Below are 12,390 nucleotides of genomic sequence, written 5' to 3' on the forward strand. Positions count from 1 at the left end.
CTAACAAAGCTCACATTCCACTGGTTGGAACCACCTAAAAACTCCAAGTGAACCACAACAAGCTATTTGCTTAAATCAAGTAGTCCAGGATGTCAAACAGAGCAAAGAACATTGATCTCTACTTGGACACCCTATCAAAAGCAATCTTAATAGTACAATCTTAATTTTGTTCTTTGGAACCTTGAACACCATCTTGATAGACTTCCTATCAGAACAAATCTCAGTAGTAAAAGCCCAATCTTATTATGTGGAAGTAAAACACAAGTGTTAGCACAATAAGGCATAATGACCTTGCATTTTGAATCAGCAGTTCTATTTTTTCTAAAGCGGCCTTTTCCATCCTCCAATATGATGCAGCACCGGTTTAAAGTCTTAATCCATTGCTTCATCCTATCAAAAGTTTAGTATTTGCAGATTGAATTAGGTGTTCCTAATATAAGCACCTCTGGTCATGATTCTGGCCCTCAATGGTTCGCAAAGGATTTAATCCTGAAGATTTGAGTGATGAAGAGATTGAATTTATGATGTTTTTTAACACATGAGAAGACATAGGGGTGTGGTTAAGGAAGCCAATTTTCGAGTGAAAAGCAGATCTCACCCTTGGAAACACCAATTACATATGAAAGGCTTTCTTGATTGGTTTATGGAGATGGAATAGTCATTTAATTATATGAAGGTTCTAGACAGTAAGAATGCGAAATTAATCGCATACAGACTTAAATGAGGGCATCTAATTAGTAAGAATAAATGTAGAGAACCATGTGACTTGCAGATTGAATTAGGTGTGAGCAATTAAGTTTAAAGACAAGTGTTTTTTTTTTTTGATAAGTAATAATGATATAAAAAGCGCAGAGAGGCGCAACCCACATACACGGGAAGTATAAAAGAGAGCGCCTAAGAGGGAGAAAAATGAAAGAGAAAATCAGAGAAACTGATCCCTATAGGAGCAAGCCAAGCGGCTGTCCAGGAATACAAAGTAAAGAAGAAGAAATAGGTCAATTCCTCTATGGTCCTAGTGGAGTTCTCAAAGCATCTAGCATTCCTTTCATTCCAAATACACCACATAAGACAAGTGTTACAAAGTACTTGAGGAATATTGATTGGTTGATTAACTGGCACTGACCGTTGGGTTTTAGGTTAGATTTGAAGCATTATCTAATGGCTAGAGGTTTGAAAAACTTAATGTTTTATGGGTTTCAAAGTATCTAAGAGAAGGGGTATGGTTTAGGGCTGTAAAGAGGGAAGAAGAGAGAGGTTCAAGGGTATGTTCTTTTAAATAGTTTGTTTTAGCGAGGGTCAGTACATTAACCCTGAAGAACCAAGTTTATCTTCAGTTTGCTAAAATTTGCATTCAAGCAGGTATTCTTGATTACAAAGCACTTCCATGTCATACCAACTTTCTAAGGTGTTCCCATTGCATTTTCATATCCTTCTTCAAAGGTTTCCACATACAGATAACCGAGGGAAGCATCAATACATAATACCTTCCCCTTTTTTCTTTTTGGTTATATAGCTGAATTCACATTCCTATTTTCTTTTCACTAATTTCTTTTCTTGATCTAATGTCACTCTAGCATCCCGATGCCATGGAACCTGATGCCAAAGATGAGGTAGAAAGTCCACTGTTGGGAACTGTTAGGGGCAAGTGCATCACACAATTACTGTTGCTTGGTGCCATCGATAGTATCCAGGTTTGGTTCTGATTCTTGATAATTTCATATTGCCATGATACACTACCTTAAATGCATGATTATTTCTTAATCATTAAATATCTGTTTGAAATCTAAGATAATGAACTTTTGAGTTTGTGTTTTCGGCAATTCTTCCAGCTGCTAGGCTGGCACATGTGGAGAAATTTACTTATACTCCAAATAGCCTAGGCCTATTGCCATCTCCTTCTGTTAATTATTTACATGGCGGGGAGAATATTAGTGGTGGAGAATGTAAAGTTTGAACACCATCTCCACCCTGCACAAGAGAATGGGAGAGTGAGGTGGAGAGATTTTAGATTAACCCCATCCTAATCCTGCACATGGTTTTTTTTTTTTCTTTTGGGGGGAAGAGGGAATGTCAGAACTCAGCCGTTCACCCTATAAGAGTAATTTTCTATTGCATCATTTAAGTATGTGGAAGGTGCCTGAAGCTGTTTCTTCCTGTAAATAATGCAGAAGAAATACTGGAGCAAGTTGAAAGCACCACAAAAGATTGCTGTAATGGATATATTGCTATCTTTGTTGGAATTTGCTGCTTCTTATAATTCATATACCAACCTCAGAATGCGTATGCACCAAAATACTGATGAAAGGTATCCAACAAAATTTAGATTCATTTATCTTCCTTCTCCTTTGCCTAAAAATTTTCTTATTCATTGAAACGGGATAACCTTCTTTCATTGTTATTTCAATTTTGGACAGGCCACCTTTGAATCTTCTGCGCCAGGAATTAGCGGGAACTTGCATATATATGGACATCTTACAGAAAGCAACTTCAGGATATGATGCCAGAAAAGAGAGAGACCCTAATACTCATCCAGACACTGATACTACTTCAGCCAACAACTCTAATGCAGAAGAGAAGCTTGAAAGAGTAGCTGAGGAGAAATTGGTATCATTCTGTGAACAGGTGCTTAGGGAGGCATCTGATGTTCAGGCCAGTGTTGGGGAAACTACTAATATGGATATTCATCGAGTGTTGGAGTTACGTTCTCCAATTATTGTTAAGGTATTAATTTTTTGTTTATATGGCGAAAGTTATTGGATTGTCTCTGATGATTTTTCAATGCTCAGTACTTAATTTGCAGCTGCTGATTTAGGGAAGAATTTTGCATAATATGGTTTTACAAGTATTTTGCACAATCACATGCCTTGCTTATATAGCAGTTTTGCCTCTTTACACCTATAAGGTGCTACGTCATTCTGTTCTGTTGTAAGAGAACACAAACCTACAGTGTAGTCTTTGCACACGCAGCATCCTAGAACCAGGACCAATTCAGGTTGTTGAACAGTCAACTGGCATCGCTTATTGTTTGCTTAGAGTCATCAGACAACTTTATTGTTAAAAAGTACTTTAGCCATGTTGTCTCACAGCCAACTTGACGGCATTCATGGGTACATGACCCAGTCCAGGTTCTTGACCTGGCAGTAGAATTTTTAAAAACACATTTAAGGAGTTCTTGAACTCATGATCTTTGGAAAGTACCTCCAACCCCCTCACCACTTATTATTTAGTGTTGTAGATGGCACTTAAATATTTTAAAGCAACATGATCTAGAGGAGTTGTTTCTCCACCTGCAATAGCAATTACTGCACTAGTGGAGATTCGAACTCATGACTAAAGAGTCATTAGAAGAGCCCTACTCACTGGACTATTATACATTCAATGTTGAAATATGCTTGAGGAATGCACTTTTTGATATTTTCTTATTTGTTGTTTAGATAAACTGGTGAATAATTATTTTATAACATGATCTTGATGTCACAAGTCAGTGGATTGATTTAGCAGTCCATTTGGTGATCCAGCCAAATGTTTTTTTTTTAATAAGTAATGATGCATTAAAGAGCGCAGAGGGGCGCAACCCAAGTACACATGGAATTGATGTTACATTTGATAAGACAATATCAGAAAGGGATACCAATAGCTGGGTTATTGATAGGTGTCTAGATTTTTGGTTGGTTACTATTTGTGTTGGTTATGGAGGCATTGAGCAGGATGGTGAATGCAACAGTAGAGCAAGGTTTATTATCAGGTTTCTCTATGGGGGAAAGAGCCCTTTCAGATTTAGTGGTTTCTCATTCTTTATTTGCTGATGATACTTTGATTTTCTGTAAAGCATATCCTGAACAAATCCGGTACGTACGCCTTATTCTCTAGTGCTTTGAGGCAGTTTCGGGGCTGAGAGTTAATCTTGGTAAATCAGAACTTGTTGCTATAGGGGAGGTGGAAAACATTGGGGTTTTGGCTAATATTCTTGGGTGTAGTGTTCCGGCGTTGCCTACGAAGTATTTGGGTTTGCCACTAGGGGCGAAGCACAAGGATACATCTATGTGGAATGGTGTACTTGAACAAATGGAACGCCGTATGGCAGGTTGGAAAAAATTGTATCTATCAAAGGGAGGTCGCTTAACTCTTATAAAGAGTACGTTGTCTAATCTCCCAACTTATGTTTTATCATTGTTTCTTGTTCCTATGAGTGTGGTCAAAAGGATTGAGAAACTTCAAAGAGATTTCTTGTGGGGAGGAATGGGAGATGAACAAAAATTGCATCTTGTTAATTGGAACCAAATATGCCGTCGCATGTGGGCCGGTGGTCTTGGCATTCGGAATATACATAAGTTTAATCAGGCTCTCTTGGGGAAATGGTTATGGAGATTTGCGACAGAGCGTGAGGCGCTTTGGTACAAAATAATAAAAGCCAAGTATGACGATCAGGATGGTGGGTGGTGTTCGAAGGAGATGTCGGGGTCTTTTGGTGTGGGTTTGTGGAAGAATATTAGAAGAGGTTGGGATACTTTTGTAAAAGGTGTGCGGTTTGAGGTGGGGATGGGGTCGAAAGTTCACTTTTGGCATGATATTTGGTGTGATGATCAACCGTTGAAGCATGTTTTCCCTTCCTTGTTTGGTATGGCGCAATACAAGGACGCGTGGGTAGAGGATAATTTTAGTTGGAGGAATGGGAGGGTTGAGTGGAATGTCCTTTTTGTGCGCTCTACCCAAGATTGGGAACTGGATGGGGTCTCATCTTTCTTGGAATTGCTGTACTCTTGTAAGGTTTCTTATGGTAATGCGGACCGTATTCGATGGTCCTTTTCTAAAAAGGGTACGTTTGAGGTGAAATCGTTCTATAAGGCCTTGTCCAATCCAGATTGTAGGGGGTTTCCATGGAAGAGTATTTGGTGCTCTAAAGTGCCCTTGAGAGTGGCATTTTTTGGGTGGACTACGGCTCTCGGTAAAATTCTAACACATGACAATTTGCAAAAGCGGAGAATTGTGGTAGTGGAATGGTGTTGTATATGTAAGAAGAATGGGGAGTCTATAGATCATTTGCTAATTCATTGTGAAGTGGCTACTCGGTTATGGAACTATGTTTTTACTTTGTTCGGTATTGAGTGTGTCATGCCGCAACGGTTCATTGACTTGTTGTCTTGCTGGAATCAGGTGTGGGGTAGGGTTATCTCTGAAGTCATTTGGAGGATGGTTCCTTTATGTCTCACATGGTGTGTTTGGTGGGAGAGGAATGCTCAGATGTTTGAGGATAATGAGTGTTTGGTGGATGGGATGAGGAAGAATATGATCTCTATGCTACACCTGTGGGTGTTGGCTCATCATCGTAGTGTGGTCCCGAATTTAGATGAGTTCTTGAATATGTGCTCTTTGTATATTCCATAGAGGCTTCTATTGTATATATCTTTTGTATTAGGGTTGCGCCCCATTGCACTTTTTTCAATAATATTCTCATTACTTATAAAAAAAAAAAAACATAAAAAGAAAATTAGGAAAATTGATCACTAAGGGAGCAAGTCAGCCTGCAGTCCAAGTGAAAAGCGTGTACAAAAAGAAATGAACTAAGTCCTCTATATTCCTCGACAATCCCGTAGCGCTAAGGTGTGGAAGATGGTTCCTCTGTGTCTTTTATGGCGTGATCCTGATGTCACAAGTCAATGGATTGATTTAGCAGTCCATTTGGTGATCCAGCCAAATGTATTTTGGTGGAAACATGTATTGCTTGGTTTTTTTGCCATGTTATTACGAGCCTTATGCTTGCAGAAAGGCTACTTTGCTTATTCTCTTCTTTCTATCTACCTGCTTTGATAATTATTACAATCCTTTTTTTTCCATCCATGGTTGACGAGTAATACTACAAGTCCCTCTTGTTTTACTCTTATATCCCTCCATGAATGATGTGGCTCTTAAAATTACCATTAGGCTTGTGATCGATCACTATTAAATCTTGATCAAATTGTAACTTTTGAAGCCACCTCATTTTTTTAGGAATACAATAGGGACTTCTGAAATTACTCATGGTTGACTAAATAACCATAAAAATCAGTCATTTTCTCTGACAAGGGAGCTCCCAAGCTTGCGTTGTATTTCTCCATTTTGCTTGATTGTTTACTTTTGGCATGGATTGTCAAATCCTTTCTTTGATATCATTGGTAGGTCCCCCCGCCCCTGCTCCCCAAACCCCCAACTGTCCCTTAACTTTGTTTAGATTTTTAATGTGATTGAACTTATAGACTTTAACTTATTATCTTTGTATGTTAGAATTAATGTAGTCATACCTTCATTATACTGTTATTGTTGTATGGACAGACTGGAAGGTTTCTTTGATTCCTTGCGTTAAACACTTTCATAATTCGCAGTTATAACCTAGATTGTTTTCTCTACTACTTGGTCTTTCAGGTAATTAAAGGCATGTGCTTTATGAACAATCAGATATTCAGAAGACACCTGCGAGACTTCTATCCTTTGCTTACAAAACTTGTATGTTGCGATCAGGTAATCTCCTGCGTCCAGATCTAATTTGTTCTGTGAAAGGTAATTGCTGTAGCATTAGGATTGTCCCACCCCAAGCCCCTCTCTTCCAACACACATGCGCACACAAAGAAAAAGGGACTTTTAGCTGATACCTATCATGGTCTACATAAAAGATATTTTATCCATTTGTAGATGATACATATGAAACTAGGTCATGTTATTTGTGCATCTGTTTGACCACTGAACTAGCCAGATTCTAATTTTGTACCACACCTGAAATTGTAGAATGGGATTGTGTAATCCATGCTTCAAAGTTGATATCTTAGAATTTTAGAGATTCAACCATTTTTTTTATTAGATTCAAGCCATTTTAACTATGCTATGAAAATAAATAAACCTCTATCTTAATGGAGAATTTACCCACCTAAACAAATACATGTGTCCCAGTGCTTAATCTGTTTGTCCCGGAGTCGAAGTCTATGGTGTTGAGTCCCTTCTGCTTGAAGATGTTAGGAGAAAAATAACCCCTACTGCAATAACTATGATTTCTTAGGTGGCTTAATTGGCATTCTCTTTTTCTGGGGTCCCATAATAGCATTTATTGTTTTATATTTTAATGTTAGGTGATAGTAGTTTCTGGGTGTGTTCATAAATTCACCATCTATAATGTATTTATACAGGAATTCCTAGTTCTATCACTTTTACTGAAAAAATGTGGACAAGTGGCATCACTGCTGCATCACCATCTATCTAAATGGCTGCCTCTGATGCCATTTCTCTTTCTATAGCAATATAAGTCTGTGTTTAACTTGCTAATGGACCGTCCTCCTTCCATATCACCTTTGTCTCTATCACTTCTATGTTTACAATTGGGACCATCATATATTCTCCTGTATAGTATTTTTGTTCATTTCTTCTCATTTTTATCTTCTGTAGTGATCTTTTTGTTATTGAGTGCAATACTTGAACATGGTTTTTGTTGCCAGCCCCAAACCATGTAGATAAGGCTTAGCAAAGCCCCAAAGAATTTGGGACACAATTTATCATGCACCATATTTGCACCTAGGTCTATAATGTATTTTCAATGAAAACCTGTGCTTGGTACAGTAAAACCCAGCATACATTTAGTAAAAAATAAATTTTCCTTAGGAATTTTTACAAGAATCTATTAATCTATGGGATTCTCTTAAATTTAATTTTTACAAGAATCTATTAATCTATATGATTCATTTAAATTTGAAACTTATTCTTTGTTTATAGTGAAAACTTATTATTTCATAGTTATGTCTACTACTTCATGTCCTGCAAGGGACTGCACAATCACCTTCATAGTTGCTGCTGTTAATTCCCCCTGTGGTCACCAGCCTCTGAAGGCTAGCAACAGGGAGGGGTCAACAGAAGCAGAATGATGTAAACTATTTGGGGAGCAAACGAACATGCAGACCATGTAGAGGTGGGGGAAGCAATTATAGAGGGATTAATCCCTCTTTTCCTTTTTATGTTGTCTTTCTTTAGTTTGTAATTTGATGTACAACAAATTTATGAGCATCTTCCTTGGCTTCAAAGCTTAAAAAAAAAATGTATAATGAATGGTATTTGGGGCTGTAATCAAGCTGAGTATTAAATGTTCAAGTTCGATTCATTTAATTTTATATCTAACACGAGCCAAGCCTGAGCTGATCACCGAGCTAGATAATTGTTCAAACTTGGCTTATTTATTTTTCAAACGAACTTGAGCTTGTTTATGAGCTGCTCAATTACTTTATTCATTTCTCTTATAAAGTAAATATAATGATTGTTTTTTTTTTTCATAAATTCATACTAATCATTAGTTAATTAATTATTGTTAAGATTTATTAGTTTAGTTAGTTAAATATATTAACTTGAATCTTAAATATTTAAGTATCGAGTTTATATGTACATTTTTTAGTATGTATATAAATTTATTATGCAAACACATATATATACACACAAACACATTCATTTACCCACAAACATACATTTATCTATATGAAGACTCACAATAACAGTAATTCAAGCTATATATCTATCATATTATGAAGAAAATTCTCTTTTACTTAAGATGTCCTCATTACAAAATTAAAATAATACTTTAAATGATAATAAAAAGGGAAAAGAATACATACCCCTCACAAACTATCACTGTAAAAAAAAAGCTCTCTTCTCTCTCTTCTCTTCCTTCACGGAGGAGGTGTGTGAGGAGTGGTTTTTTGTCTCAGGCGGGTGGCCGGTGGTGGAGAGATGGGTTTATCAAGAAGCTGGTCAGTGGAATCCAAGGATTTTCAAATGATGGTGATGGATGGTGATACTAGCTTGTTATTCAAGGAGAGAAGCAGGGATCTAGTGAGGTCTATAAGGTTAGGAAGTAGTGAAGCAGTGTGGCTTTTGCACATTTTTGAGGAGTTGGTTTAAGTGAAGGATTCAAGGGTGTTTAGAGATCAGTCTAAGCCGGGGTATCCTCGAGTGCTAGCCCAGAAATGTTCTAATAGGTATGGCAGATTTTTGGTGATTGAAGAATGTGAGGGGAGGGAGAAGCGTAAGGCAGTCATGGTGCCGGAAGGAAAAAACCAGAAAGGTTGGAGTAAACTCCAGTCCGAACTGCAAATAGCCATAAGGTTCTTTCAACCACATTTGGCCCAAAGGAACGATGCAGTGAAGATAAAGAGAAGCTTTACTGAGGTGCTGCAATCCACGTTGCAACCTACTGAGGAATTGTTTTGGCCATTGTCTGAACCTATCGCTAGGGTGCCCAAATGGTTGTCGGGGGAAAGCGTAGGTCAAGTCGATTCACAGACGAAGAAGCTTAGTCAAGTCCCTGCTCCAGCTTGTTCAGGTCCAGTGACAATCCTCCAGTCTCCGGTGGGTTTTCCGGCGACATCAATGGGCAAGGAGAAGGATAATTGGAAGATGAAGAGAGGCAGAGTTACGCCAGTGAGTTTCTGGCGATTCTGTCGCCAGTGCAACCTATCCTTCTGGCAAACCCAGCTCCGGCGAAAGCTGTTTTGTTGGGTAGTGATTCTTTGTCTCACGCAATGGCGGTTATGCAGGGACGTACTGGACCTGATAGGAAGGAATGTTCTGACAGTGGGTACGTTGTTTTTGGAGACATCGAATATGCCAACTTAAGAAATTCGTTGCAAAAATTATAGCTAGAGATTGGGTGTTGCTTGGAGCGACTGGCAGTGGGCAAACGGGCTTTGTACGCCAATGGGCTTTCGGATCTTGGGCTTGCACAAATCATTTCTAACGCTTTGGAGGGAGATGGCGTTCAGCCCAACCAGAAGATGGGCGAGATTCACACAGTAGATGCTGGGCCCAAAAGGTCTGTTAAGAAATACAAGAGAACAAGGCCGAAGAGAGTGAAAAAATTCCAAAGGGCTTGGACAACGACCAAGATCGGTGACCCAAGAGCTTATTCTTCTGTTACCGGGCATCACGTTACTCTGGTTCAACCTCAAGTGGGTTCATCGGCAATGTCTGAGATGGGAATATTGGGAAAAGCTCCGATTAGTGTGGGTATGGGGCTGACTGGCATGATGGATGGTGTTTTACACTTGGGTCGGCGACAGAGGATGCCAATGAAGCTAGTGGAGGAAGCGGGCATGGTGGTGGGTGGCGGTAGGGTAAGGGCCTCAATCCTCTGGGAGTATTGCCGGCAGGCGTTCCGGCAGCCCCTGAGCCTCGGGTTGTGCCGGCAGGGGCTGTTTCTGGGGCTAATTCCGGCAGCGAGGGGGATATCCCCGGGGTGTAGAGGCAACTAGACCTGGGGATGCCGCCAGCCCATCACCTTGGAAAGTTTGCGAGAAAGAAACTAGGATTGTGGAATTCTGTTCTACTGAGGTAGAGGTGGAAGATGGGTTGATAAAAGGGATGGAAGAAACGGCGGGAGATTGTCTGGATGCCTCTTCGGAGATCCGGAAGGACACGAACGGTGGGCTCTCTAATGCCAGCATGGAGGTGTCTATTTTTCCTCATTCGATGGAGAAATCTACTCTCTGGGAATCCATGTTGGCAAGCCTAGAACTGGAAGTGTATGAGGTGGAAGAGCACAGTCCGCTAGCGTTCTGTCCAGCTAAGGGGTTTTCGGTAAAGAAGGGGTCTAATTCTGTTGACAAATTATTGAAGCTTGTGGAGGAGTTTAGTCACTATGTGGGGATTTCGTGTGATGGGTATGAAGGGAAGCTTTCAGAGCTGTTCGCGATTATTATCGCAAGTAATGAAGGAAAGGGAGCGGGCTTGGCCTCAAATACGGGTAAGAAAGGTATGAGAGAACTCAACAACCTTGCATGCTCCATTAATTATGACAGTAGTGCTTGTCGGGGGAAGGTTAAGGGAAGAGCTCACAGAGACCTGTTATGAAGCCTAGGATTGTTTCTTGGAATGTGAGGGGTTTGAATGAGGGCAATATGTGCTTGAGGGTGAGGAATATGCTTAGGCAATGGAAGGTGGACATTGTGTGCCTCGAAGAGACAAAGATGGAAAATATTTCTAGCAGTTTTGTGAAAAATTTGTGGGGTTATGCTTACACCGATCGGTGCTTTGTTGCTTCTGATGGAGCTTCAGGTGGCATTTTGTTGATATGGGATAGAAGGGCGGTCACGAAGCTCAAGGTCTATGTGGGAGAATTTGTCGCAGCTTGTTATTTCAAGAATGTGGAGGATGATTTTGTTGGGCTTTTGCGGGGGTTTATGGCCTGAATCTTGACTATTTTAGACGTTTTCTTTGAGAAGAGTTGGCTGGTCTTTCTAGTTGGTGGGAGGTGCCATGGGTTATCAGTGGTGATTTCAATGTCACCCACTTCCCGAGTGAAAGGTCGGGGGGAGCGTGGTTCAATACCGCAATGTGAGAGTTCTCAGATTTCATCTCCGAGTAGGGGCTTATGGATCTTCCCCTTGCAAGAGGGACATTCACTTGGTCCAATTCTTACTCTCGGTCTAGGATTGGTCGCTTTTTAGTCTCTCCAGAATGGGAAGTCAAATATCCTAGCTTGCTTTAGAAGAGGTTGCTTAGATTGTGCTCGGGTCATTTTCCCATCTTGCTTGATTGTAACGGTATGACTGGGGGCAAGAGGCCTTTCAAATTTGAGAATATGTGGTTGAAAACTGGTGGGTTTGTAGATAAGGTGCGGGCCTGGTGGTCGTCTTATAATTTCTTTGGCACTCTGAGCTTCATTTTGGCCCGGAAGCTTAAGACTTTAAAGATGGACATCAAAAGATGGAATGAGATTGAATTTGCAAATGTGAATGTAATTTGCAAATAGAAAGTGAAAGAATTGAAGGCTATGGATAGATTGGAGGAAGAGAGAGAATTAGGTGAAGAAGAGAAGAATAGAAAAAGGGTAATTGTTAGGGAGTTGGAGATTGCTCTTTTACAAGAGGAAATTAGTTGGAAACAAAAATTTAGGATCCGATGGCTCAAGGAGGGTGATAAGTGCACTAAGTTCTTTCATTGGATTGCCAATTCTAATAGAAGATGCAACTCTATTGAGTCCCTATCTATCAATGGCGTTCATTCTTCTAATCAAGACATCATTAGGGATCATGCGGTGCATTTCTATAAGTCTTTGTTCTTTGAACAATGCAATTGGAGGCCTAGGTTGGATAACCTCGCTTTTGATTGTTTGGAAGCGGGTGAGGCTGATCGGCTAGAAATTCCCTTTGAGGAAAGGGAGTTGTTGGAGATGGTGAAAGGTATGGATAGAGACAAGGCTCTGGGGCCAGATGGTTTCTCAATGGCTTTCTTCCAAGATTGTTGGAAAGTGATCAAGGAAGACATTATGGCAGTTTTTTCAGATTTTTATGCTCGTGGTAAGTTTGAAAAAAGCCTTAATGCTACTTTTATTTCTCTTATTCCAAAGGTTCCTTGGGTGTCCGAGCTTAAGGAGTTTCGTCCTAT

The 12,390-nt window shown here is 39.9% G+C and overlaps 1 protein-coding gene across 1 annotated transcript in view; it reads left to right on the top strand.

Moving 5' to 3' along the window:
* The window catches only part of ATMIN7 (HOPM interactor 7), a 49,747-nt gene that overhangs the window by 33,581 nt on the left and 3,776 nt on the right, over window positions 1-12,390 (top strand). The window contains exons 29-32 of the mRNA XM_059605163.2: window positions 1,575-1,691; window positions 2,169-2,305; window positions 2,415-2,721; window positions 6,400-6,495. Of these exons, the coding sequence (XP_059461146.2) occupies window positions 1,575-1,691; window positions 2,169-2,305; window positions 2,415-2,721; window positions 6,400-6,495 (657 nt within the window). The remainder of the gene's footprint in view (window positions 1-1,574; window positions 1,692-2,168; window positions 2,306-2,414; window positions 2,722-6,399; window positions 6,496-12,390) is intronic.

Source organism: Corylus avellana, chromosome 9, assembly GCF_965113065.1.
Source record: "Corylus avellana chromosome 9, dhCorAvel1.hap1.2, whole genome shotgun sequence".
Lineage (NCBI taxonomy): Eukaryota > Viridiplantae > Streptophyta > Magnoliopsida > Fagales > Betulaceae > Corylus > Corylus avellana.